Raw genomic sequence first — 24206 nt, forward strand, 5'->3', positions numbered from 1 at the left:
AGAAAGAGGAGGATTGGTGGCAGATGGTAACTCAGGGCTAATTTTCCTCAAAAAAAAAAGAAAAAAAGTCAATTGTATTTCCACATACTCTTATGTGGAAATAAAGAGAAAACATATTTCTTAAAAGATGCTATTGATAATAGCAATAAAAAGTAAGATACCTAGGAGAAAAATCTAACAAAAGATGTATGGGGCCATAATGGAGAGAATTTGGAAACTTTATTGAAAGATATCAGGGAAAACCTATATAAACAGAAAGAAAGGAAGAAAGGAGTGAGAGGAGGAACTCAGTGTCATGTCTTTCTCCTCCAGCTGATTTTGAGATTCAATTAAGAATTACAACTGGATTCTTCATCAAACTCAACAAGCTGATTCTAAAATTTATCAGAAAGAGCAAAAGGACAAGAATAGTAAGACACTCCCAAAGAAAATGAACAAGATGAGGGGACTTTTCTTATCAGATATAAAAGCTTTTATACAAAGCAGAAGTAATTAAGTCAGTATGATCTTTGGAAAGATGGATAAATGGACTGATGGAACAAAATTGAGAACCCAGAAACATACTTATACCTACATGGATGCTTGATATATGACAGAGGTGTTATTACAGATAATGAGGGAAAGACAGATTACTCAATAAATGCTAGTACAATTGATTATCCATATGGAAAAAGTAAATTTGGTTTCCTAACTCACACTGTGCACAATTTGAGATAGATTAAGAATTTAAATGTAACAGGCAAAACTTTAAAACTTTTAGAAGAAAATGTAGGAGAAGATCTTTTAAACTTTAAGGGAGAAGGGTTTCTTAAACCAGACGCAAAGTACAAATTGTAAAGAAATGATTGATAAATTCACTACATTCAAATTAAATACTTCCTTTTAACAAAAAGAACATAGTAAAAATGAACAGACAAGGTACAAACTGTGAGACAATACCTTGATAAAAAATTTAAAGAACTTCTTAAAATTGTAAACAGAATATTTAAAGAACTTCTTACATTTTTAAACAGAAAGTTTAAAGAACTCCTAAACATTAATAAGAAAAGACAAACAACCTAACAGAAAAAGGAAAAGTAAGGAAAACTAGGAAATACACTTTACACCATGATGAGATTCTATTTAACACTCATCAAATTGGCAAAACTTGAAAAGCACTGGCCAAGGAATGTGTCAATGGGAACCTTTATATATTGCAGGTAAGAGTATAAATTGGTACAACCACTTAGTAAAATAATTTGGCATTTTCTAGTAAAATCAAAGATGCACATACTGAATACCCAGCAATTTCGCTCAGTGTGTATGCTAGAGAAACTTCTGTATTTGTGTACCAGGGGACATGTTCATGAACATTCATAGGAACATTATTTAAAAATAAACTTTACTGGGGCCTGCCTGATGGTGTAGTGGTTAAGTTTGTGTGCTCTGCTTCGGTGGCCCAGGGTTGGCAGATTTGGATCCTGGGCATGGACCTACACACTTTTCATCAAGCCATGCTGTGGCAGTGTCCCACATACAAAATAGAGGCAGGTGGGCACAGATGTTAGTTCAGGGCCAATCTTCCTCAGCAAAAAACAAACAAACAAAACCCAAAAAGTTTATTGACATATAATTTACTTATAATAAAATGATCCCATTTTAAGTGTATAGTTCCAGGTTTGACAAATGTTTATACCAAGGTAACTACCACCACAATCAAAATATAAAACTTTCCAACACTCCCCAAAGCTTCCTCTTTTTCCTTTGCAGAAGAGCTCTCCTCCCACTGTCAATATAGTTTTCTATTTTCTAGGATTTCGTATAAATGGGATCACAGTATGTAGTCACTTGTATCTATCTGGCTTCTTTCCCTTGGCATAATGTATTTGAGATTCATCCATGTTGTTGTTCATATTAGTATTTTCTTCCTTTGTGTGGCTGAGTAGTACTCCATTATATGGGTATGTCAGGAATTGTTTATAGATTCACCAGTTGTTGGACATTTGGATTGTTTCCAGTTCTTGGCTATTATGAATAAAAAGCTGCCGTGAAAATTCATGTACAGGCATTTGTGTGGACATATGTTTTTATTTCTCTTGTGTAAATTCCTAGGAGTAGAATTGTTGGGTCATATGCTAAATATATGTTTAACTTAAAGAAAATAAAAAATCTATTTTCCAAAGTGGTTGTACTATTTTACATTCCCACCAGCAACGTATGAGAGTTACAGTTCATAGCAGCATTATTCATAACAGCAAAAATAGAAACAACCCAAATGTTCACTGTCAGAAGAATGAATGAATAAGTTGTGGTATATTCATTCAAAAGGATATCACAGGTAATTAGCTACGATTATTTGCAGCAACATGACTAAAACATATTAAGCAAAAAAGGCAAGTCATAGACGATAATACAGTATATTCCATACCTGTGCATACATTTCTAAACTATGTTAAATGAAACAATGTTATTTGAGAATATGTACATTTTGAAAAGGCTCTAAGATAAAGAAAAGGAATAATAAACACAAAATTCATGACTGGTTAACCTGTGGGAAAGAAGGAGTGTGTAGGAATGGAAAGGGATAAGGTGCTTCAGAGATGTTGATGATATCCTGTTTTTTAATTGGGTGCTAGATACATGGGTGTTTGCTTATTTTTATTATTCTTTAACTGGCACAATGTATTTCGTATATGCTTATGTGTGGTATATTTTTATAATAAAAGTGTAAAAAGAAAATAAAGATAGTTGATGTTTCTTTAGTCTTGTTCTTTGCTTTTTTTAAAAAGAAAAAATAGCTGACTTGGGCATTTGTCCTATACTGTAATGTATTTTCCTAATTCTATTTAGTATTTTATAAACTTACTCTGAGAGATGGCAGTTTTAGTACTGGAGTAATTCTGGAATGCATTTCTATCTCTGGGAGTGAGAATTCAGATGTCTGACTCCTAGCAATATTAATGGCATAGTTAAATTCATAAATCCTTATATATGGAGATGAGAATATAGCTCACCTGATAACAACAATGATTGAGTAGAATTCATTTACTTCTTAAAATTATGCCAGGGAAGGATATGTCCTCTATTTATTTCTTTTTCAATTGAATTCTTTAAAACTAAGGTTTAAAAGCCATCATAAAATGACCTCTTAGCTAAATATAGAGGACATCGCATCAATTCCATAAAGCCCAGTTGGTCACTTTTTGGATAAGAAGATTGCAACGTTCACATAAAAATTTCTTTATCTCCTTTGCTGGTCATATAATAGGAATATAAATTCGAGGAGTTTAAAATTTCATAAGATGAAAAATGCCAGTGAGGAAAATGGAGAGATGGCAAGAACGTTTTCATGTGTTTTAGTAATATAAAAAAGCTATAGATTATAGACTTCTGTCAGATGGTACATTTCTGTCTCTTTCCTGGGACATTATTATTATTTTTAAAAATCAGTTACAATTTTATTACAATTTTATTTATAAATATATTAAGACATTATAAAATTGTGTATTTGAGTAAAATACCATTTCCTCCTGCAAAAAAACCTTTATAGCAACTCAAGTATGAAGTGTTTTTATAGCTGGAAATCACATGTCAGTTATTACAGAAGCTATTTCAAGTGTAGAGGGCTGGGAAGCAAGCCTTTAATTTGCTAAATAATAAAAATATTATCATCAGTAAGTGAAACACTTATGGAATTGCTATTACAGTACAAACTCCACAAGTAAAAAACATGCTTTAATATAAATCAATAGCTTGATTTTCTTTTAAGTTTGAACCAAAATCTATGACTAGGAGTAATCATTCCAAAAAATGAAGTAATTCTTTCATTGTGTTCTACATTATTTAGAAACTTTCAATAATACGTTTTGCCCTATATGATTATATGAGAGATAGTAAAGAAAGACATAAAGGTGAAATTGAGCATGCCAGTTATTTCCTCATACTAGCAAATGCCTGCCAGACTGGGAATGTCTGAAAGAGAAGTTACGTCTTCCTTAGGTGATCAATACTGTTAAATAGAGATTCCCAAGTTTTATATGGTCAGCTTTAATTACTTGTGTGGATTAAATCATAGATAATGCTATCCTAAATGAAGCATGAATTTTGAAGTTTTACTTTGGAATATGGGTTTGCATTTTAAATAATACACATTTGTACCAATTTCCAAAGTATTTTCATGTGCACTATAACACTTGATGCTGCCAGAATCCCATGAGGTTAGCAGGGTCTAGAATTATTATCTCTCTTTCGCTGATGAGAAGATAACACTCACAGAGACTAATTGTCCAAGCATCTTGGCTAATGGCAGATATAGCACTAGAGTCTTTTGTTTTGAACTCAGTGTTCTTTCTATTATACCATCATTTCCATACCTGATGTTTGCCTTCAGACAAAAATAAAAGTTATGATGTCACCCTGTTAAATTGCATCTTTGGAGGTCCAGGTAGGTTGACTAATGGCCACCCAAAGATATCAGGTGCTAACCCCTGGAACCTGTAAATGTTACCTTGTGAGGAAAAACGGTCTCTACAGCTGTGATTCAGTTAAGGATCTTGAGATGGGGAGATTATCTTGCATTATTCTGGTGGGCTCTTAATCCAATCACAAGTGTCCTTATAAGAGAGAGGCAGTGGGAGATTTGACACAGGCAGAAGAGTAGAAGACAGAGACAAGAGTAGAAGGCAAATGATCGTGTAGCCACAAGTCAAGGAATGCCAGCAGCCGCCAAAAGTTGGAAGAGGGACAAGGAACAGATTCTTCCCTAGGGCCTTCAGAGGGAGCGTGGTCCTGTAGACACCTAGATTTCAAACCAGTAAAACTAGTGTTGAACTTCTCGCCTCTGGAATTGCATGAGAATAAATTTCTCTTGCTTTAAACCACCAAGGTCGTAGTTATTTACTACAGCAGCCCTCAAAAACTAAAACAGAGAAACTGTTCAAGTTTGCCATTCCTTGTTCAACTCCTTGCAGTTGACTTGAACCTCTATTTTGGAAGAGATAGATTCAGGGGAACCTAAGGGTTGTCCATTAAAACTTTTCCAGAAGAGAGAATGGCTAAAATGCTAGGGTTTCCGAGCACTGCTCTAGAAGGACTTCTGTTCTTTGGAAATTAATAGGGAATGTTGGCAAATTTTAAAAAGAAATATTTCAATGGAGTAGGTATTGTTAATTCATGTAAGAACAAATTCTTGTCACTGATAAGCTGAAATGTACTGAATTTGCCTCAGAAAAACTGTGAGCTTACTGTGTATTTATCTGAATGCCCAAAACTCAGAATTTCACAGTAAAGAAAGTTTTCTTTTTTTTCCTTTATAGGAAACATCTTGAAGCTATCATGTCTGGAAGGGTGTTTACAAACTAATCTCACCTATTCACTCTCCTCCGTGAACTTGTCCTTCGTGACTTTCCTACAACCACTAAGGGAAACTCAGACTATTATGGGAATCTTTCTAAATCACACCAACTTTCAAAACTTCACCAGGATTTGCCAGGACTTCACGAGTGAATTTCAAATGTGCTCCTCATGTTTGGTTTGTGAGTCTAAAGGAGATATGGATTTTATTTCTCAGGAACAAACATCAAAAGGTACGTGAAAAGGGAAAGTAAGAATAAAATTTATTAAGGATAAATGACTTTATTCTGTTAAAAAAAAGTATTAATGATATATTCCAATTTCAAGTCCAGTGGCACTGGAACTCCTGGTGGTGTGGCTCTTGATGAGTGATGCACAAAGCTTTGGGATATCACTCATTCTTGGTTTACTTTGATTTATCAAAAACACAATATGTATTCTCAAAATACATCAAAGTGCCACTGTAATTCATATACCTTTGATGGGTAAAGGATTATTTAACATGCTGTCTTCAAAGATATTGAATTTTAAAAAAATGAACTGAAAAAAGTGAATTAAAAATATTCTAAGTAGAGGCCAGCCCGGTGGCTAAGAGGTTAAATTCACGTGCTCTGCTTTGGCGGCCTGGGGTTCCCCAGTTCGGTTCCTGGGTGCGGATGTAGGCACCGTTTGTCAAGCCATGCTGGGGCAGGCGACCCACATACAAAGTAGAGGAAGATAGGCACAGATGTTAGCTCAGGGCCAGTCTTCCTCAGCAAAAAGAGGAGGATTTGCAGCAGATGTTAGCTCAGGGCTAATCTTCCTTAAAAAAAAAAATCAAAGTAAACTAGCAGGTTCTCATAGTAAAATCACACTTTGATTTTCCAAGGAGTCATTAAATCTTTGATGCATTTGTAATTACTCCTGCCTAACATTTATCCATGGTATACAATTGTCTTTTCACTTGGCTACCTATCCAATGAGCCTCTTGATGGCAAGGACTTTGTCTTTGTTCACTATTATATTTCTATATCTTAGAATAATGTCTGACATTAGGCATTCAGTAAATATTTGTTTAATGAATGAATGAACAAATAGAAGAATATGTATTATCTGTAGTGCCTAACTGAACCTTGCATTTATTATGAGGTCAGTATCTATTATTTAATTAAATTGAATCAATTTTTTGATTAAACCAAATCGATCTTTGAAAAATTATTCATTTACAGTCATAAAATATACTACTGGCCTCAAGGCCAAACATCTGATTTATTGCTTACACCTATTTAGCAAGACTGCTTCCTGTATTGCTCTATATTGGCATTTTTTCCCTTCTTTCTGAATGGGACCAAGATTTCTTGGCGTTGACTTTAGATGAAGTGCAATATAGATACGTCTTTTCTTCTCTTCTTATTCAAGTAGTGCTGTGACTATTGCAGGGTTCTGGGTCAAATTCACTAGAAAGCAAATTGGGAAAGATACCTTTATGATAATAGAGAATGAGGAAATATGTTAAGAGTTGGTAGCTCACAGATGCTACTTCTCTGCCTCCTTGAAAAGCAAAAGCAGTTCAGTGATAAGTTATCCCAGTTGCTATGGCTGTGTAACAAATCATCCCAAAACTCAGTGGCTTAAAACAACAGCAATCATTTTATCACTTCTTTTTTTTTTTTTGGTGGGTCAGGGTTTCAGAATGAGCGTAACTGGGCATTTCTGGCTTGGAGCATTTCATGCTATTGGAGTTAGACAGTTACTGGAACTAAAATGGAGGGGGCAAGAGGGGCTAGAGGCAGGTGGGCATCTCTCTTTTAATGTAGTCTCAGAGTTTTCCTATGTGGTCTCTCTACTTGGGCTAATTTGGTCTCCCTCACAGCATGGTGGCCTTGAGTTGTTGAACTCATAGTTGTTCAAGGCTCCAATATTAATGCTCCAAAGAACAAGGCAGAAATTGCTTGACCTTTTCTGGCCTCGTCCATTCAGTGTCACTTCCTCTGCACTTGATTGGTTACAAGCAAGTCACAACCCTTCCCACCCAGATTCAAGTGGAAAGATATTAGACTCCATCTATTTATGGGCAGTGGCAAAGTGTTAGGTTAACATGTGTGTTATGGATTGAATTATATTGAAGTCCCAACCTCCAGTATCTCCAGAATGTGATATTATTTGGAAATAGGGTCTTTGCAGATGTAATTAGTTAAGGTGAGGTCATACTGGAGTAGGGTGGGCTCATAATTTAGCATGACTGGTACCCTTACGAAAAGGGGAAATGTGGACACAGACATGGAGACAGAGAGAAAGTCACATGAGGATGAAGGCAGAGATCAGGGTGATGCTTCTGTAAGTCAAGGAATGCCAAAGATTGCCAGGAAACCACCAGAAGCTAGAGAAGAGGCATGGAATCAATCCTCCCCTCATAGTCCTCAGAAGGAAGCAAACTTGTCAATACCTTAATCTGGAATAACTAGCCTCTGGAACTGTGCGACAATACATTTTTCTTCTTAAAGCCACCTAGTTTATGGTACTTTGTGACAGCAGCCCTAGTAAACTAGGATAATATGAAATGGGAAATATTATCGACAATTTGGGGGAATACAATCTGTCCCACAAGTCACCAGGGAAATGTCTGTATTTTCTTTGAGATGCTCTGGTTCTATGGTTTTCACAATCTTAAAAAATGTAAGCCCTTTAATCATTATTTTTAGTGTAGGTAACTTCTTGTTTCTACTTTTTTGTATAGGAGGGAGGAGACTTAGTTCTGAGTTGTATATGTTTTCTTACCATGTATTACTATTTTGTGAATAACATTTTCTTAATTTCTTCCTAGTTCTTATCATGAAAGGATCAATGGAAGGGAAGACAAATGATTTTCATTCACCTTGTCAACATTTTAACTTCACTGTAACTCCTACAGTTGACCACATTGAGGAATATAACCTTACCTGTGATCCAAAAACCCACACTAGAAGGTCAGCAATCATGGAGGAAGATCCAGCCAAGGAAAAGTCTATAAACCACACTTGTAGATTTATGGAATACCCAAATAATTGTATACACATTACTTTGCACCAAGAAATGGATGTAAAAAGTAAGTTTTTAAGGACATTAGAGGAAAAGAAGAATCGGACGTAGACACAATTAAATAAGGGCTACCACATTAACTTCACTGAAAGTTAAATAGTTGAAGAATTTTGTTGATGAAATAATACGGTTGGAGAAAATGTTAGCCCATTTATCTGCTTATTTTTCTTTCAAAATGTGCTTCTCATGGGGCCCAGCTGTACCCAAAAGCAGAGGAGACATCTATGGGTTGTGATTTGAGGGTCACTAGAAAGACCCTGTGCCCCAGAATAACTTTTGGACATGCCTGTTAGCTGTGCTTGAAGCAATACTACCACACTTGGGTATCGAAGGGTGAGACTTGTTTTTAAATGTAAATATCTATGTACATTGTGATGTGCTATTAAAATCTTATTTTGAGTTGATTTAGCATGTTGTTTCTTAGAGCTGAGAACCAGGCCTGGATTAAATGGGATTTTTGATGTAAAGCCTCAAAGATAGGCAGGGTGCAGTTTAGGCCCCTTGGGTCACTGATGACTCTGAGGAAAAGGTAAGAGCCCAAAAGACAAAACTTACCTACACCTTAATTCTATTTAAGGCTGACTAACTTCCTAGTCACCCTTTTCTGAATTACTGCAGTTGATCCTTTCTACTAAGCAGTGTGCCCTCACTTCACCCATAAAACCTATCCTTGAAGAGTATTTTGTGATGTAATCATTTAATGAGTGCCTGCTGTATGCCAAGCAGTGTGCCAGGCATTGGGGACACAGAGAGATGAATGTAAAACAATTGAGCAAGTGCATTCAGTGTGTCAGGGGCTGGGAGAGCCATTTGCTGCTGTGCTTTTTGATGTTCCGGACATATGGGAGCCTTTCAGATGGCTTAGAACACTTTCCTAAAGCTTTAATTATTTGAGAGGTAATTATTTTTGAAATGTTATACTTATTGTAGAGCAAACACAAACGTATAATATGCATGTGTTTTTAAAGTAAAACATAAGACTTCAAAGAAAGCTCTCCTGTGAGTTAGCTTGCCCAGGGCACTACAGCCTCTGCAATTAGGGGGTATTTCAAGGTATGTGTATGTGTGTGGGGTATGGGAGAGGATCTGAGAAGATCTGAACAGAGGGGTCGGTTCCCTCCGGTTCAAGAGTGAGATCGGAAGGCAGGTTTTGGAAAGGCTGCAGAGAGAAGGCAACTATGAAGAAATCTGAAAGATAAAGAGGTTTGGACTGTAGATATTAAAACTTATATTTATTTCAATGTACATTTATGTATCCATTTAATTGCTTTTTACATTTTCTAAAACATAAAAGAAAAATAAGCATTTCCATAATTTTGATTTACAGAGAATTTATTTTTGTGCTAATAGAAAAATCTATGAATTCGAGTCAAAGTGAAATGATCGTTAACATCTTTTTTGGGTCTATATTTCAGAAAGATAACATTGGTGCACAAATACGTAGTCTTGTATTCTGGAAAAAGTATACCCATTTTGCCATGTGTACAAGATTGAAAATCTATTCATATTTTCTCTGTTGTGCAAAGACTAATCTGATCTTCTTTAAAAGCCCTATCTACCAGAGGGTGAAACTAAATTCAGTCCAATCTGGTAAATTTACTTTGAAGCAACAATTTAAACTGTCTTTTTAGATTTTCTCAGATTCCTGTCTGTTTCCCCTTGCTCTTCTCCAAGATGGCTGCAGGGATGGGGGGTAGGTTGACAGCCTAGGATGTTGGGACACACTCTTCTGGTGCTTTGGTGGGTGCCCTGGCTGGCTTGGCCCCACTTGTGCACATTCTGCTATTGCAATATAAAGTTGGTGAATGCATGGTTCTTTTTTTATAGCTTGCTCAGTTCCTAGTGACACCTTAGTCATTGGGCCCAGCTTGGCTCTTGCTGGCACTGCAAATCTTCTCTGTCGGTGAACTGCATGCTGAGTGAGGAATACAGATTTGATGGCTGAATAGCATGGAATGATATTGGGGAGGCTGAGTGCTGCCACCCCAGTCAACCTCTACCCTTTCTCTATTCAGCCTCTTCTCTGAATGAATATAGACTGCCTATTTAATGTACGTCTTCCCATGGATGGGATTTCCAGATCATGAGCCCCACAAAGACAGTCATCCAATGGGGCAAACAAGTTATACATCTTGCTAAGTTGAATAACTGCTGCCTGTGTTTTGTGTGTGAGGAAGAGGGTACATAAAGTGGCTTAGAGCACCAAATCTTAACCACTAGACCACCAGGGCTTCCTAGAGTGGTTTAGAGAGTCGGTAGGCAGTTGTGTCTTGAACATGGTGAGGCTGGCCTTGTTTAAGTCACTGATTTCTGCGTCGGGTGGCCAGCGTGTCTTTATGGGACCAAAGGAGATGGTGCTAAGCTATTGCTGGATGGTGACTATCCTTCCCACATTGCCTTACTGTCATTTGAATGAACAAGTTTCTACTGTATCGTTATTAAATTTAGGCTACAGTAACTACATGTTTAATTAATACGTGCACTTATGTGGTCATTGTCGTCAGAGTCCCTGCAGAAAGGGGGTCTGATTATTCATCTGCCCTGGCCTCTTATACGCCTCAGTCCAGCCTTCTCTCTTTATCTTTCCCTTTATTCCCCATCTACCTTACACTCATTGCATCTTTGTCAATTTGAGGACATAATTTTTGGCTGCTGGACCCAGTGTCAAACTTATTAATTACAAATGGTTCTGATTCTGGGATGCTGCTATGTTGCAGTCTTAACCTAGTCATACAAATGATGAGTGAAACTAACATCAACGAAAACTCTAAGTGAAATTAACCCTAGAATTTTGGAACTAAATGGATCCCTGGAAGCCACCTGGTCAAGTTTCCTCATTTAATACATCAGGCAAGAATTCAGGAGAGCATGTGACCCTGTAGGAGTGAAGATTGTATATTCAGCTTTCCACTTCAGGGAAGAATATGTGGTAGAACCCAAGTACACCACTACACAGCCTCTCTTCTGTTGCATCATTTTATTGTATTTTTAAAGTATTTTTTTCTTTGCAGATTTCACTTGTTCCATGAAGATCACTTGGTATGTTTTAGTTCTATTAGTTTTTATATTTTTGCTCACCCTTGTTATCCACAAAATACTTGAAGGCCACAGGAGAGTGCAGAAATGGCAGAGTAAGTACTGAGAAATAAATCCATCATTTGGGATAATCCATGTAGTGTCAACGAACTCCTAATCTTATCTGTAGATTCAATTTCTTTTTTTAGTTCAATTTACGGTCACAAAGCACCTACAGTGTGTAAGTGGTGATTCTAGGTAATCCAAGGAATGTAAGCATAAGTAAGACATGGTGTCAGCATTCAGGGAGCTTCACGTGTCTTTCTCCTACCAAGACAAGTGAATAAGGGGGGAAGAAAGGCTGGGTGAATCTGAAGGAGGTGATGGTCTGGAGGTTGAGCAGGTGCTTGGTGAAAGTGAGGGCAGAAGACGGGTAGAAATAGGGGGAGTGGTGATAAAGAATTTCAGAGTTGGAGATCTTGAGTAGAGCGACTCCAGGTGATGAGTGAGACCAGGAGTCAATCTTTAATAAGTGTGAGGGTGTCAGATTTTTGGCTGGGCTGAGCTAAAATGTGTAATTGGAAATCAAGACAGTAGGAATAAAATGTTTCATAAATAAATAAAAATATTTAATAACTAATATGACACAGGCACCTGCCTATCAAGATAGACACTGACTGTTAACTACTGGCACGGCCCTGCTGGTGTGTCCCCATGCATATACTGGCTCTACTGGTCTGCACCCACGTATATATGGGCCCTGCTGGTGGGTGTCCCGATGCATAGACTAGTCCTACTGGTGTGTCCCCACACATATACTGGCTGAATATCAGGCCTGATGGACAATTTATAACATGAGTAGTTGGTTTCTTAAAGACAGTATAAAATGTATCACTATGAGAACAGGCTTTGGAGACAGGGGGACTTAGGTTGAAATCCTAGTACTACCACTTACTAGTTATGTGACTTTGGGCAAGTCGCTTACTCTGTCTTTTCTCTCCTCGGTAAAACATGAATAATCACCTTTACCACACAGGGTTGAGGTAAGAATTGAAATAGAGATTCTATAGAAGTTTAACACAATGTCTAATGCATAGCAGTTCTCAATAAAGAATAGTAAGTGGTATTGTGCTGGTTATATTATTTCCCAAGGCTCTTACGTCCTTTAGCGGGCAAGGCTGTGTTAGTCATTTCAGTAGGGAGAACGAATGGCTGCCTCTAGGTTTGAGTGAAGGTGCCATTAATTCTTTTGGCTAAGTATTTGTTGCAGACGTTCTGAGAGCAGTTTCATTTCAAGTCTTGTCATTGATGCCTTAGTTTACAAGGCCCTTAATGCATTGGTTAGTAACATCATCAATATTGTATATTTGTAGAAGAACCATTTTCAGAGTATTTTTATGAACTTTTCACTAGATGCTCAAAGTATGTGAACAGGGTATGTGCTATTACTTTCATTTCATAATGAAAAACCCTCTGACCCTTGGAGAGGTTAAGTGCTTTCTCCAAAGGTATAGAGCTAATAAAATGTCCGAGTTAAGACCCAGGGTTTTTCTAGTTTTGAAAATTATATTACTTTAAATAATAAGTGTTATTTGCAATTAGTGCATGGTTTTGAGTTTCTTGCTTCATTTTTCCATATGGTTACATATTAGGAGAGAGAGAAGCCAAATAGAAAAGGTCTAGAAAGAGATCAATAGTGGGGAGTAACATTAAGTTCTTATGAACATCTACTCAAATGACAGGCTTAGTGGCCTTCAAAGGCTTGCATTAAAAATCCAAGCATATAAAGTAGTGAAAATGTCACACCATTTAGGACATTGAATATTAAATATACATTAAATACCCTATATATCATATATATATAATATCAATAATATAATATTTTGTACATAAAAGCTGAGGCTTTTCATTAGAGGAGATGGCATAATGACATTTATGTTAGTGACGAAGCCATTGGTTTTAGAAAGAATCTGTATGTATTTGCTAAGGGAAAATAAGGAAGAGATCTTAACGTCTTGTTACTCCAGGCCCTGTTCTGAATGGCCCATTGTCCTTGGTAATCCTTTGAATCAACATGGGAAATATCTGCTAAGAATGTGCTTGTTTATCATCTAAATATTTAATTTCTTTTCTTGGAATAGGTCATAAATACAAACCTACGTCTATTCGCTTAAGAGGAAGTAATTCTGAGAAACCTCAAACATCGAATGTGCAGGTTACTTCAGGTGAGTTCCGTGGCGTGCAAATAGAACACTGCTTCGGAAATTCCAAAGCGTCCTTGTTTCACTGCAGAGTTAACTCAAGATCGAGAGATCTGAGCTCATTTAAATTAGCTTTGTCTCTGGAAGAAAGGAGCTGTGGGCAAATGAAATCTAGTTTAATATGTCTTATTATCAGGGGACAGTTACTATCAAAACTACCTCCTTAAATAATGGAAAGTTTGATTAATTGGCAAGGAGAAATTCATGTGAGTAGGCAGAGGAGAGAAGGCAGTAAGGAATAAGTCTCAGATTTATTTTTAAATGAGACAAGTTACCATTATTCCTCAGAATTGCAAGAAGTAATTGCAGAGTGGGCATGGCTTTTGCTGGAGCCTTTACTTAGCAGAGGGTGTCATTGTGTAAAGAGAACTTCTAATAGCCCCAATTAAAAAGTCCCTGTCCTCTGCAGAGAAATAGAAATGGAAGAAGGGAATCCTAATTAGAGCAAGTAAGGGGGCTGTTAGCACAGATGCGGCTGTTCGATTTCCTTCTTCTAATTGTAAAGCCTCCTTCTGAATTCAAGCTGTCAAATCATATTAAAAAGAAAGAGAGGGAGAATGTGACACGGGCAAGGGCCTCTTCATCAGAGAGAAATCATATCCTTGACTCGTTGAAAACCACAGAATTATGATTGATATTCCTCCGGGTCCTTATGCACAGCCAGCGCACAGGCACCTTCATACTTTGTGAGAAGTTAGATAAGGAAGCTTCAAGGCTGGTGGGTAAACGGTTTTCAAAAACGAAAGGAAGCCAAACAACCCCTGAGTCTCCCACTGCAGCTGCGTCTGTAGCCACGTGGAGATTTGCACGGCATTTCATTGAGGACATCGATGCCAAGGAGTTTTTAGCTATTTAAATTAGCAGGTACTCAGACCCCTAGCTTGAGGAAAAATTGGATTGGGTGAACCTAAAAAGCTCAATTAAAAAAAAAATTTAGACTTCCCACTCTCAGCGTTAGCAGTAAAATTATTAACCGACTGGTAACAATAAGTATGAGCTAAATAATCATTCAACACCAGCTAAATGTGGGAAAAGTTGATGGAAATTTTGTGCAGTGACAATTTTGTTTGATTAATGAAATAAAAATTACAGGGTTGTTTCAAATGGCAAAATTATTTTTTAAAGGGAGAAAATGGCGTTTCCCCTGGTCCCCGCTCTTATCCAGTAGACGTGCCTGACATCCATACATCAGGAATATTTTAACCTAGTTCTGTGGAGCTTTCATGTGGCCTCAGGAATCCTGGTCCTTTCTCTTTTCAAGTCATAATTTTGAGCACTGCAGGGTTGTCTGAGAAAAAGTCAGTAGTTCCCCTGTCAACCCATATAATCGGGAGGAATCACAAATTTAAAGTACTAGCTAACCGCAAGACTAACCTCGCAAGTTGTATTTACGAGCCTGTGATTTTCATTCAGCAGAGAAGCCTGTCTTGGCCAGCCTTTCCCTTTAATGGCTCTCGCTAAAAGTCTTCTTGCTTTATTACCAGGTCTATAATGTTAAGGTTTAGAGCAGGCCAAGAGGTGATGGCCTTTTTTAAAACTAAGAGTCCTTTTGAGGCTTTAGCATCTTAAAGGGAGAAAGAAGCAGATTCTTTCTTGTTATTTATACTCCTTTAATCTAAATGCAATTTTCCCCCTCCCATTATAAGTTGCTCTTTCTGAGAGAGAAATGGAAAGGAAATAATGTCTCCCTCGAGGGCCGTTTTTAAGGCCTCTCCTTGTGGTGATGGATTATAGGCGGCAGGGAGAATGTAAGGGAAAAATGTGCCAGTATGGTTCTCTGGAGAAGCAGTAACATGAGTAAAAAAAAATGTAGTTCAAAGAGAGCAGTGACTATAGTTACATTCAGCAGAGCGGCTTGCTGTCGACTCTGGCTGTACTTTCCAGAAGGTCTCTCCGGTTGTTCATGTACTACAAAGTAAGTGTTGTTGCACACGAACGCACAGTGATATAGATAGGTTCACACCCTCCAAAAGACAGGAGAGAAATAAGGACTGATTACCAAGACCCTGGCACCACACAGGGCCCGGCGTGTACTGGGGGCATAGTAAACACTGATAGAAGAAAAGAAACAAGGCTCGGTGCTGTAGAAAGAGATGTCGTGCAGAATCAAATCCCAAGCTTTTATGTGTCTAATATTTTCTTCCTTGCTTTGAGAAGCACGATGGCTTTGGTTGTCTGTCTTGGCATTAATCTACTTTGCATTTTATTTGTTTGACTATTGTCTTCACACAGGTGATGACTCTGTCTTATTCATCTTTGGATCCTTGTCCCTAGCGTAACATCTGGCATGTAGTTCATGCACCATAAAAGCTTATTAAATTGCAGAAACCCTAAGGGGAAATGAGTGCAGATCAAAAAGAGAGGATGGGCAAGAAATGAATCTTGGGGGCTGGGAAAGGAGAAAATGAATGAAGAGACAGAGAGTGAGCAGAGGGAACATAATTCCATTTCATTAAAGAACATACAACACATTTTGTAGAATTGCTAAGAATATCAGAGAATAATGAGTAACATTGACCATCTTGAAGAAGAGATTTTGAGAACTATGCAAAAGTAACTTTGAAATGTATCCGTAGAAACTGTGCTTAATGAGTTGACCACTTTGGGAGACCCAAGCCAGGGGCAGGAGCAGTGGACTAGGACCTGAATCACTGGATGCAAACAATAGAAACCACCTTGACAGAGAGGAAATCCAATGGAAAATCAGTAGGTAACCCATAGAAGCAGCAGGAAGATTAGAGAATCTGAGCGTGGAAAACAGGAGTTAAGGGAGGCCAGGGAGCCAAAAATACAGCCAAAGTCACACCACAGGAATGGGTTTGGTGCGAACTCCTCTGCTGGTGTCACCACCACTGGCCGCTCCGTCTGAGCTGCCAGAGCTACCCTTAGACCACCTTGCAGCTTTGCATCACTGCCCAGGATTGCAGGTACCAAGGAGGAGTATCTGATCGACTGAGTGTGGGATACCTGCCCCTGTGGCTTCCTGCATACTTGAGATGTCCACATGCTGGTCAGTCAATAAATAAATGTCTATGACACCAGGTTTCCAGAATTAGCGCTTCTACATATTCCTGCTGCATGGGTTATTAAGGGGGTCATTTCATCTCTCCCCTCAATCAAAAATGGTGAATTCTTCACCTTTAGATATTCAGCCAAAATCTACTGAACACCAGCTCTGGGCCAGGCATTATGTTAAGCCTTGATGATACAGTGGCACATCCACAGCACGGTTCCTGCCGTCATAGAGCTGACATCACTGTTAAGGAGATGCTACCTGTGGTTGCTTAAAAACTCATTAAGCGCCTTCCATATGCACAGTACTTTCACATACAGCATTTTATTTCACTTCACAAGAACCTCACTTTTTTCCTGATGAGAAAACTGAAGCTAAAAGAGTTTAAGTAAGTGACCCACAGCCAGTTCCTAGCAGAGTCAGGGTTCAAACTCAGTTTTGTCCAACAGATGCACTTTCTAGCACAGCACTTACTGGCAGTGGTGAACTGGGGAGTCTACCGCTGCTGGCTCAAGCCACAGATCAAAACTCTTCTTGCTCCTTTACATTTAACACAGGAAACCAAAACAAGACATTTTCCCTATAAGGTTGTAGGAGCCTGTGTGGGACGATGTGAGTCATCTGCCAAGCAGCATTTCAGCATTGGCTGAAATGTCTTTTGCAGTTAATGTGGGTGGGTTCTTAAGGGACCATGAATCAAAGAGAACGAAATTTTGTTGTGAAAGAGAATTACTAAATGCCAAAAGTAGATGAGCCAGTAATTTGTATTACCCCAAAATAAAACTAACGGCAAGGTAAAATTATAATTTGCAACATGTTTATGGCCAGTGTAATAAAGACTAAGCAGGTTTCAACTTTCTGCAGAAGAGAAGATAAATTACTGGTGACCAGCAACAAAGCAAGATAACATGAGAATTTAATTTTTACTTGCTTAACTATAATATTTATGGCTTTTAAAATACAGATTTGGGTTCATAAAACAGTAAAGGTTGTAGCCATCTGCTTGGTTACAGAAGAGATCAAAATGCAAAGGGTAACTCTATATACAGGAAGAAATTCATAAGTGTGAAGAGTCTATAGGCAGAATAAGATGATTTATTCTGTTTATTCATTGAATGCCTTTATGTGACAGCCATTTATGCTAGGTCTGGAAGAACCAATGATAAAACATATGCAGATAAATGTCTTCTCCATCTTTGCACGGGCTCTCCCTGCCTGAACCATCCTGCCTCCCTTGCCACCCCCTGCAAACATCCCTTCCTCCCACTCTGCCTTCTTCCAGTTAACTCCAACCCTGCCTTCTGACCCTGGCTTCTGATCTAGGCTTAACTAACACTTCCTCAGGCAAGTCGTATTGAACCTCCTAGACTAGGTCAATTCCACTTATTACACACCCTCATAACACTACAAATCTCTCTTTCTGGCAATTATCACTGCTGCTATTATATCTATCTATCTATCTATCTATTTTTTTGGCTTGAGGAAGATTAGCCCTGAGTTAACATCTGTGCCAATCTTCCTCTATTTTATATGTGGGTCACTGCCACAGCATGGCAGACAAGTGGCATTAAGCCTGTGCCCAGGATCTGAACCCATGAACCTGGGCTGCCAAAGTGGAGGGCACTGAACTTAACCACTATGCCAGGGGCTGGCCCCTGTAATCTTATATTTTTGTCTTATTATTTGATTGATGTTTCTCCCATGAGCCAGGTAGCTCCTTGAGGTCAGGGACACTAACTGATAATACTCATCACTGTGTCCCCAGCTCATAACATGGTGCACATGAGGGCACAGAGTAAGTGCCCAACAAATATTTGTCAAATAAATACAACCCGACATTGGTTATGTTGAAAGGATGGCTGCTGCTGCCTTACAAAGATCTTTCAAATACTTTTTTCCCCTAAATTATAAATTTTGATAATGCCTATCCAAAATAATGAAAGGAGAATGGCTAAACACTTCATCAGTTGCATTCCTTGCAGTATTAACACCTGCAGTGTGAATAAACTGGGAACTGAGTCAATGGCTCAGAGTTTTGGCAACTGTCTGTTCAAGGAGTTTTTCTTTAGTTTTAATTCTAGATAACTTCGCAGTCATTTATTTTTCTATCCTCATTTGATTTTCACATTGGCCAGATTTGGAGCAGATGAGCAGTTTTAGGATCACTGTTAACAATAACAGATGGAGATTTGAGCATAGCAGGGAGTTGGCACCTTGAATAAAAGAAATCTATTTTAAGCTGCCATAATTGGTTCTATTAGTCCTAAAAGGCTACTAGCTCTCTTGGGCTTGCACAAAAATGCCAATGTTTTTATGTGATGAAAAGGTCAAAATGATGCATAACAATTTTGAAGTTCTGCATTCCTATGGCAGTATGAAAACACAAGTAAGACTGGAAGGGTTTTTGAAGATAGATGAGAGAACTGATTAAGAATCACCAAACCATCTGAAAATTTCTACATCTGTCTTGACTGAAGTAATCTGTGAAGATTAACTTGAATTTGTTCATCTTTGGAGAAGGTCTTATGAGGAAACCAAGCACTTTGTGGGTGATAGTTTAGGCATTTATTATCGTTGTCTCCACAAGCAGTCATGACTGAATCTCTGTTCAAAGGAAACAAAGGAAGCACTGAGGTCATCATGTCCAGGGTTAACTGTCCATTGCCTTGCCCTGCTGAGCACATGTCTGGGTTCTACTAAATTCTGAGCAGATCCCTCGAGTGGGCTTAAAAAGATGCTGCTAAAAATATCGTGTTTTGCACTTGGTAGTGCTTTCTGTTTTTCAAAGTGCATCAAAATACACCTTTCTTACCTCATTTGCCCTTACCTTTATTTTCCTCTCTTTGGCCTCGAGGCAGTCACACTAGCTTTGCTAAAGCCACAAGGTAATCATCTCGGTGGTTCAGGTGTCAGTACCCACTGCCAAACCTTTGAACAGAATGCGTGGGGCGAGGCCAGAGCCCTGCCAGGACTGGCTGCCTAGCTGCTGCCGCCCGCAAGGCCACACAGGTGCCTCACATTAGGGGAATTTACCTGGTCCAATGCTTCCTTCCGGCCTGCGGTCTCAGCCTCCTGCAATAATAACACATCAAGAAGGATCCATTGTGTATTCAGCTCACACTAACGGATTCATAAAACCAGGAGGCCAAGGTATTAATTCACAAAGAATAATACGATTGTGAGAAATACAGACCAAAATGCTTCTGACAGCAAACACGTGTGTCCTCTCTCCTTTGGTAGAACTATGTAGGAAGTCAAATCACAGCCAAGGCTTGTTTGGTAGGTCTTAAAGTGGATTCCTTCACCCAGCTCATTTGAAAGGCCACCTTCTTCGTTTTAGGAGTAGCCTGATTGTCTTGTTTAACACAGCACTGTTAACATCTAACAGGCGTTGGCCTGGGAATCATATCTGAAGATGACTCTGTGTGTTTGTGCTCTCATTAGGGGTCAATTTTATAGATTAACTCTCAGAGGGTAAGCTTATCTTCCTTATCCCCAAATTCCTGGGTGGCATGTTGTGCTGCTTGAACCTGTTCCCTTTTATTAAGAAAAATGAGGCATGAGGAAGTTAAATGACAGTATTCCAGTTATTCAACACATATTTGTTGAGTACCTATTATGTGTCATGCTCCAGGCTGTGTTCTGGGGGATATAGCTGTGCATAAAATGTATCTTTGTACAAAAGGAGGCAGACAAATAAACAATTCCAACAAAACTGGATACGTCACTATGGGGGAAGTAGAGGTCACAGAGGGCCGTACGTAGTATGGATACATAACCCTGTTTACTCCTCCTTGTTTTGTTTTGTTTTTAGCTGTTTTGGATTTCCAATTTAATAACCAAGTGAAATATAGCTGAACAAGTAGTTTTGGAGACAAGAATATCAAAAATTGATGGGGCAAATTCCGTTTGAGCCAAGACAGCCTGGCCAGAAGGAGGAGGTTTTAGATGTGTCTTCACTGTGGGAGATGCTCCTTGTCTTTTACATCAAAATCCTCAGGAACAAAGTGGAGAAAGCGCCTTTCAAGTTTCTGGTACTTGGTGCAAATTAAAAATCACTTTGGAAGGATGAGCTGAGGTTAGATGCCAGATGTCATAGATAAGAAGCACTTTTGAAAAGTGATAGAAATCTAAATAAAAGAAGAAGAAGAAAAGAATTATCAGAGGGCAACCTGGACACTGTCATGGACAGTGTGATGGGTGCTTTATTTGAAAACATAAAGCATGGAGTTTTATTTTTAATCAAGTTTCTACTACTGGAAATCCATTTTGTTGGCTAGATTCAACCAGGTCAAAACTCAGACTGGGGTTCTTTTTAATTTTTTAGGCTCTTCTGAGGTTCCTGCAAAAAGTCAAAGAAATGTTTGATTCAGAGATTTGACAAATTCATGAAAAAGAGTTCTGTGAAATTTTAAAATATTTCCGACTGCTTCTGCTGCTTTAACCAGTGTTGGTGAATTAATATTATTTCAAAGAAACTCTATTTCCCAGTGTAAAACTAGAAAAAAATGCCGCCCATTTTAGCCATTCTGAAGAAAGTATTAAAATGACATATATCCTATCTTTTTGCCTTTTTATCAATTTTCCAGAGGTTTTCCTATTGGCATATAAGTTACATGACTTTGGATGCTAGGAGAAACAGAAGATAATACACCCCACTAGAGAGTTACTTTGGACTAGCCATCATTTTGACAGATAATAGCTTTCTATAGTAAGTTATGGTTATACCGCACTATAAAACATCAGCAAACTGAATGAATGAGCAAAGGATGAGCAGTTTGGCTTTCCAACCAGAAGAGCTCTGTTACTTTTCTTCAATAATTATTTGCTTTCACGGATAGGCTCTTTTGATACTTTAACCTTAAGAAGAACTATCTCCAAATCTAAAACTCTGGACATTGTAAGATGCTTTGTCAAAGATTGTCTAAGCAATTATTCACATGGTAAGTTCATTCTGAAGCTTTAATGTGCATCAGAATCAACTTGGATGTCTGTAAAAATTCAGGCTCACAGGCCTTTAGGAAGGGAGACTGTTATTCAAAAGATCTGGGACAGGGTCCTAGAACCTGCATTTTAAATTACTACCTCGGGTGATTTTCAGGTCAAGGGTCTGTTGATCAATTTATTAGTTTTCTATTGTTGTGTAACAAATTACCATAAACTTGGTGGCTTAAAACAACATACCTTTATGATCTCAGTTTCCATGGGTCAGAAATCTGGGCACAGCTTTCTGGACCTCAGGGTCTCACAAGGCTGAAATCAAGGCGTGAGCTGGCCTGGATTCTCATCAGGACACTCTGCTTCGAAGCTCATTTGGGTTGTTGGCAGAATTCATTTCCTTAAGGCTGTATACTGAGGGCCCTAGCTTCTTACTGGCTGTGTCCAGAGTTGCCCTCGGGTCCTACAGGTCCCTTGCGGACCTGCTACGTGACTCTTTCCATAGACAGTTTACAGCATGGCATTTTGCTTCTTCAAGCCCAGCAAGAGATCCTCTCTGACCCCAGGAAGGGTCCAGTCTCTCTTTTAAGGCTTTTACCTCATTAAGTCAGCCCTACCCAAAAGAGACTCCCTTTTGAATAACTCAAAATCGACTGATTTGGGATGTTTATTATGATTGCAAAATGTCTTCATCTTTGTGTAACATAATCACAAGAGTGAAATCCTATTCACAGTCCTGCCCACACTCAAGGGAAGAGGATTACAGAGGATGCACTGCAGAGGGTAGGAATCTTGAGGGCCATCTTAGAATTCTGCCTACCACAACCACCCTTTGAGAAACACAGATTTAAAAAGACAAAAGTCACAGACTCCTAGGAACTTTTCAGTCTGAGACAAACAGGGCTGTTGGAGGTGGTCCCATAGCTGTGGTTGGTACTTACTGACAATAAAATAAAATAAAGGATGCTAAGGGGTTCTAGTGCAATGCATCTGTGTAGAAGAGAGCAAGGAGATGGGAGCTCTGCATCCAGGGAAAGACTGGTCTCATTTTTCCACCTTTTCCTGATCAGTTGGAAAGCTTTGTCCTTTACCCCTTAGAAGGCTAAATGCTCTGTAAGAAGAAAATCTAACTTTGGTGGTTATTATAGCATTTTCGTAGGAACGGAAGGGCCCTCAATGTTTGCTAGAAATAGCCTCAAAAAGGCATCTATTCCTGCCTCTTAAGGAGTAGTTGCTATCCTGATTTTTAAAATCTCTAGTTAAGATGGATGATTTTCTGGAAAATTTTACAAAACAGGACACCAGAAGAAATTAAAAATCCAAAAAAAACAATTATCATAGAGAATTAGAAAATTTGTCAGTTATCCCTCAAAAGTAACAGGAAGAGTAGTTCACGGGGGAATTTTACTAATTTATAAAAAATAGGTATTTCCAATGGTATTTAAACTATTATAGACCATAGAGAAAAAGGACATATCCTAATTCTATTTATGAAATAAATATTAATATTCACTGTGTCTAAAATGAAACCATTGGGCAATTTTATGTATATCTACACAAAAATTCTAAACAAATATTAACAAAGAATCTAGCAACACAGTTAGAAAATATATATGTATAACACACACACTCATCCCTACTATGATCAAATGGGGCTCTTCTTCTAGGAATAAGGGAACAGTTCAGCATTAGATCTATTAATGTCACTCATTATATTAATAGAACGAAGGGAAGATTGTTTGATCATCCCTGTAGATGCTAAAAATGCATTTGACAAAATACCATACCCATTCTTCATAAAAACTGCTAATAAAAATAAGATGAATAGGTACTTCTTTAACATGATAAAATACATCCATCTCAACCAAAAATCCAGAATCATGCCTAACAGGGAAACACTGAAAGCATGCCTAGCTAAAGCCAGACATTTTCAAGGATGTCCACTCTCGCCACTTTGTCTACCATTGTCCTGGAAGGGCTAGTCAATACAATTAGGGAAGAGACAGAAATACAAGGTTTACAAATTGAAAGGAATAGATAAAATGATCACATATTTTGCAGATGGTAGGATGTGTACATGGAAAATCTAGAATAATTCCCTAAAATGCATCTTAAAAAAAAATTAAGTGAGGGGCAGGGTATAAAATTAATATAAAAAAGCAACAGCATTCACATATTTAAACAACCACCTGTTAGAAGATACACTGCATTTAAAACAACTGTAAAAAGATAAAATAACTAGGAATAGACTTAATAAGAAATGTGTAAGATCTTTCTGAAGAAAACTTTGGAAAAATGCTCCTGAGAGACCTACAAATGACTTGAACAAAAGGAATGGAATATCATGTTCTTGACTAGGAAGATGAATATATAAAGATGCCAATTCTTCCTCAATCAATAAGTTCCTTTTAATATCCCAATGAAAAATAAACTGTCAATAATAGCCAGGAAAAAAATGACATAGTATAATAAAGAGAAGCATCCATTCCATCATGGCACTGGTACATAAGTAGATAAAAATATCTAATGAAAAGTTAGAAAGTTCAGGACTTTAGCAAATGATGAAAATGGCATATCAAATTAGTAGGAAA

General features: G+C 38.1%; 1 protein-coding gene across 3 annotated transcripts in view; it reads left to right on the plus strand.

Moving 5' to 3' along the window:
* Positions 1 to 24206, plus strand: part of TMEM156 (transmembrane protein 156) — a 40247-nt gene that overhangs the window by 11269 nt on the left and 4772 nt on the right. For 2 of the 3 annotated variants that reach the window (XM_014827407.3, XM_014827406.3), the window contains exons 2-5: positions 5295 to 5564; positions 8135 to 8395; positions 11400 to 11519; positions 13545 to 13628. In XM_014827407.3, the coding sequence (XP_014682893.1) occupies positions 5295 to 5564; positions 8135 to 8395; positions 11400 to 11519; positions 13545 to 13628 (735 nt within the window). Of the gene's footprint in view, positions 1 to 5294; positions 5565 to 8134; positions 8396 to 11399; positions 11520 to 13544; positions 13629 to 20491; positions 20810 to 24206 lie in introns of those variants that run through there. The other variant, XM_044767696.2, reaches the window with a different exon arrangement.

Source organism: Equus asinus, chromosome 3 (assembly GCF_041296235.1).
Source record: "Equus asinus isolate D_3611 breed Donkey chromosome 3, EquAss-T2T_v2, whole genome shotgun sequence".
Lineage (NCBI taxonomy): Eukaryota > Metazoa > Chordata > Mammalia > Perissodactyla > Equidae > Equus > Equus asinus.